This window comes from Mus pahari, unplaced genomic scaffold, assembly GCF_900095145.1.
Source record: "Mus pahari unplaced genomic scaffold, PAHARI_EIJ_v1.1 scaffold_9042_1, whole genome shotgun sequence".
Lineage (NCBI taxonomy): Eukaryota > Metazoa > Chordata > Mammalia > Rodentia > Muridae > Mus > Mus pahari.
In genome coordinates, this window is record NW_018394003.1 from 16,083 (window position 1) to 20,660 (window position 4,578).

Here is a 4,578-nt window from a genome sequence, read left to right on the forward strand (position 1 = left end):
GGAGTATAGGGAACTTTCGGGATAGCATTTGTAATGTAAATAAAGAAAATAATAATAAAAAAGAAAAAAAGCAAAAAAAAATGACCTACTAGCAGTCCTACTATAAAAGATTAATAATCACAGATACAGTTTTAGGAATTCTTATATGATCATCATTAAGAATTGATTCATCTATTTGTCTATATAGCATCATTACAAGACAGTATATCTTCATGGATCTGCAGAGATTTGCTCCAAAGGGGGGTGCTATTACTTGGTGATTTTTATATATGTTTAATAATAACAGAAAAAGCATATTAAAGCAGGAATATCTCCTAAAATTAATTCCTTAGATCCTTGCTTAATAAGGGTGAACCTGTCGCAGATTATATAATAATTCGAAGCAGGCCATCTCAGGACAATCCCTTGATTCTTATTAGCTTGCCACATTATAGCTCCAGACGCGTCATAAAGCCTCTGACGTCATAGCTCATAGGACCGAGTGAGGTGACAGAGAATAGGTAAATAGAAAACAGCACCGTCCTCAGCCACCTTCATGTTCTCTGTATCCCTTCCTGACTCTAGATTCCTGTGCACTCCTGACCTGAAATTCCTCAGTGATGGAGTGTTACTTGGGAGCTGTTAGATAAATTAAAGCCTGTCAACCCAAAATTGCTTCTGGTCATTGAGTTTTAACCACAACAGAGAAGCAAACTAGCAAACAATTAAATGACAGGAAAGTTTGTGAGTTATAGAAGTGGAGCTGGATTGTGTGAAATGGTTTTGAGTAGGAAAGGGCAAAGGTTGAAAACAGGAAGCAGTTTAACATCTGGCTAGGTCAGCTGATGTTTCCATTGATGATGGAGAGCCATTGAGAAGAAGTGGAGAAGAGATTAGAGTAGGATTGCTTTAAGAAGGTTCATCTGAGATGTGTCACTTTTTTTGATGGTATATTTGTTTCATATTGAGGATTTTTCATGCAAGAATTAACTATGAAAGAATGAGCCAAGAAAATTAATTAACATATAATATGTTTTCTGAGGGTTTAAATAGCTGAAACGAACCAAATTGAACAGGAAGGAAAGGAACAGAACAGAACAGAACAGAACAGAACAGAACAGAACAGAACAGAACAGAACAGAACAGAACAGAACAGAATAGAACAGAACAGAAGAGAACCAAACTGAAAACAAAAAAATTCATCCTGCATATATTTGGTCAGCCCTAAGAAAGTTGTTTTGCAAGTTTGTTTGTCCTGTGACTAATCACACTACTTCTCAAGACAGTAACCACATAATTTTGAATCAACCTGCTGAAATTAATTATAATCTACTCCCCAATGCCCAGTGAATGTCCACATAAATACTCACCCACAGCAAAGATATTTTTACCCACAATTACTGAGATTCATTTTACAAAAAACACTTAGAATTTTTCTCAAAAAGAAAATATATTTCAATGCTATAAGACATATTGAAATATTTTGTAAGTCATGGATTACAAAGAATAAAATAACAATATGCATTAGGCTATAATCATTTTTATAGGAAGATATTTTCATTTTAATTGTAATAAGACTGTTTTATAACAATGCATATGTGTTTAATCAACAAAGGTTAGATTGACTCTATTTTAGATAAAAATTTAACTCTAAGACTCTAAAGTTATACATGAAAACAGTACTATTACTTGTGGGATATAATAGACAAAAAGATTATCAAACACATTATCAATGTTGGTCAGTATTTACAGAAATTGTATTTTAAGCACTTCTTTCTATCATCTATCAGTCCATCTACCTATCTATCTATCATCTATAAAGTATCTATCTATATGCCATTTATCTAGAAGAATAGGATGCTGAATACATTTTATAACATTGCACAGTGCAATTAAATTCTACTTTACAAAATTTCATGTCAAATATCCCTGAATTTTTCCCTCCAGACTAACATCTTCTTACTTGCTCTGGGAAAATAACTGTAAGCTTTTTTTGAAATAAAAACCTTTTCTATAAAAGATACTACTGCTGTGTTGTCATCTTAATTTCCCTTGTTTTTGTTTCTTAGAAGAATATTTTCAAAGTGACACTTTCTAACTTATGGAAAAAATAGAAAACACAGGATTTCCTACAAAATACCAGATAAAAGAGTATCCCTTTGAGAAGCTTTCTATTCTAGTTGCATGTTAAAGAAGGGAATATGTGTGTAAAATGTCTTCCTGAGGTCCCATTTATCAGTTCTTGATCTTAGAGCATGCACCATTGGCTTCTTTAAGGAAAAAAGACGTAGTCAATAAAACAGATCAGCAAACTACAGATGGGGAAAAAATCTTCACTAACCCCACATTCAATAGAGGACTAATATCCAAAATATATAAAGAACTCAAGAAGCTAACCACCAAAAACAAACAAACAACCCAATCAAAGAATGGGGTATAGAACTAAATCAAGAATTCACACAACACAGGAATCTTTAATGGCTGAGAAACACCTAAAGAAATGTTCAAAGTCCTTTGTGATCAGAGAAATGCAAATCAAAACAACCTTGAGACTCCCCCTTACAGCAATCTGAATGACTAAGATAAAAATCTCAGGTGAAAGCGCATGTTGGCAAGGATGTGTGGAAAGAAAAACTCTACTCCATTGCTGGTGGGATGGCAAACTGGTACAATCACTCTGGAAATCAATCAGGAGTCTGTTCAGAAAATTGGAAATAGAACTACCTGAAGACCCAGCTGTTGTGGTAAATCTCTCGATCCCAAATAAGCCCCAGCAATGAAAACAGGATTCAGTTAATATGATTACATGCTGTGCACCTAGATTGGGCAAATCTACCTCTAAACTAGTATCTTCCACATCTATGAGACCCCTTAGAACTTGCAGTTTCTACAGGCCATGTGCTTCTGCTCTGCTTTTCTTCTTCTTCCTCCTCTTCCTCTGTGTCCTCTCCCTCTTCCATTTTCTCCTTCTTCCCTCTCCCCACTTTCTACTCCACCTTCCTTTTTATCTGCCCAATCATCAGTTCTCCATTATTTTACAAATTAAGATAGGAAGCAGGATTACAGGAAGTCACCTGAGTGCAGACTCATTCCTTGTTCGAAGCCACTCACAGGAGAACAGAATTAACATCAAATATAATTAGCCCCAAGGCTATCCCAACACACAGCAATACCACTCTTGGGAATATACCCAAAAGATGCCCCACCATGCCACAGGGGCACATGTTCCACTATGTTCATAGCAGCCTTATTTGTGATAGCCAGGAACTGGAAACAGCCCAGATGCCCCAACGACAGAAAAATGGATACAGAAAATGTGGTTCATTTACACAGTGGAACACTACTCAGCTATTAAGAATGATGACATTCTGAGTTTTGAAGGCAAATGGATGGAACTAGAAAATATCATCCTGAATGCAGGTAACTCAGATCCAAAAGGACATTCATGGAATGTACTCACTAGTAAGTTGATACACCCTCCCTGCAAATAAAGTACAAAATAATCAAGATACAGTCCACAGAATTCTAAACTTTCAACAAGCTGAAGGACCCAAGTGAGGACGTCTCAGTTCCACTTGGAAGGGAGAAGAAAGCAACCCCAAGAGGGAGAGAGGGAGAGGGGGAAGGAGGGAGGGACCTCAGAGGTAAAGGGGATGGAGGGGAGAAGGAAGCATGATCTGGTATTTGTTGGAGAAAAAGGACTGAAGCCCTGAGGGCCAGCAGAAAGAATGGAAACNGGCAACCTCAGGAGGTGGGAGGTTGGGGGGACTCTCTATAATGTACCAGAGACCTGGGAGGTAAGAGACTCTCAGGACTCAAAGGGAGGGAGCTTAGATGAAATGCCCAACAGTAGGGAGAGGGAACTTATAGATGTCTACTTCCAGCAGGAAGATAGAGCATCAAAGGAGGGAGGGGGTTACCATCTCTCAGTCACAACTGACTCATAATTGTCCCTGTCATGAAGAACTGCAGGAATGGAAATAGAGAGGTGCCTGAGGAAAAGACAGTTCAGCAACTTGCTTAAAGTGGGATCCAGCTCAAGGGGAGGCCCCAAGACCTGACACTTTTACTGAGGCTATGGAGCACTGACAAAAAAGGACTTAGCCTGACTGCACTCTAAAAGACCCAAAAAGCAGCTGAAAAGTCTGATGCAGATATTTGCACCCAACCAATGGAAAAAGCTGCTGACCCCTGTGTTTGAATTAGGGGAAAGTTAGAAGAAGCTGAAGAAGAGAGCAACCCTGTAGGAAGACCAGCAGTCTCAATTAACCTGGACCCCGAGACCTGTCAGACCACCAACCAGGCAACATACATCAGCTGATATGAAACCCCCAACACATATATATCAGAGTACTTCCAGGTCTGGATTTAGTCAGTGAAGATGCACCTAATACACAAGAAACAGGAGGTCCCAGGGAGTTTAGAGGTCTGGTGGGGTGGGTGATGAAGAGCAGGGACATCCTTTGGAGACAGTGGTACAGGGAGGTGGTATGGAATGTGGAATCATAGGAGCATGGACAGGGAGGGAAATAAAATCCAGAGTTGAGGGAGAGAGAGAGAGAGAGAGAGAGAGAGAGAGAGAGAGAGAGAGAGAGAGAG

The 4,578-nt window shown here is 38.8% G+C and overlaps 1 protein-coding gene across 1 annotated transcript in view; it reads right to left on the reverse strand.

Moving 5' to 3' along the window:
- Positions 1 to 44: 44 nt before the first annotated feature.
- Positions 45 to 4,578, reverse strand: part of LOC110315837 (vomeronasal type-2 receptor 1-like) — a gene marked incomplete at its 3' end in the record, with an annotated part of 28,876 nt that continues 24,342 nt past the window's right edge. Inside the window, exon 7 of the mRNA XM_021189790.1 lies at positions 45 to 57. Within this exon, the coding sequence (XP_021045449.1) occupies positions 45 to 57 (13 nt within the window). The remainder of the gene's footprint in view (positions 58 to 4,578) is intronic.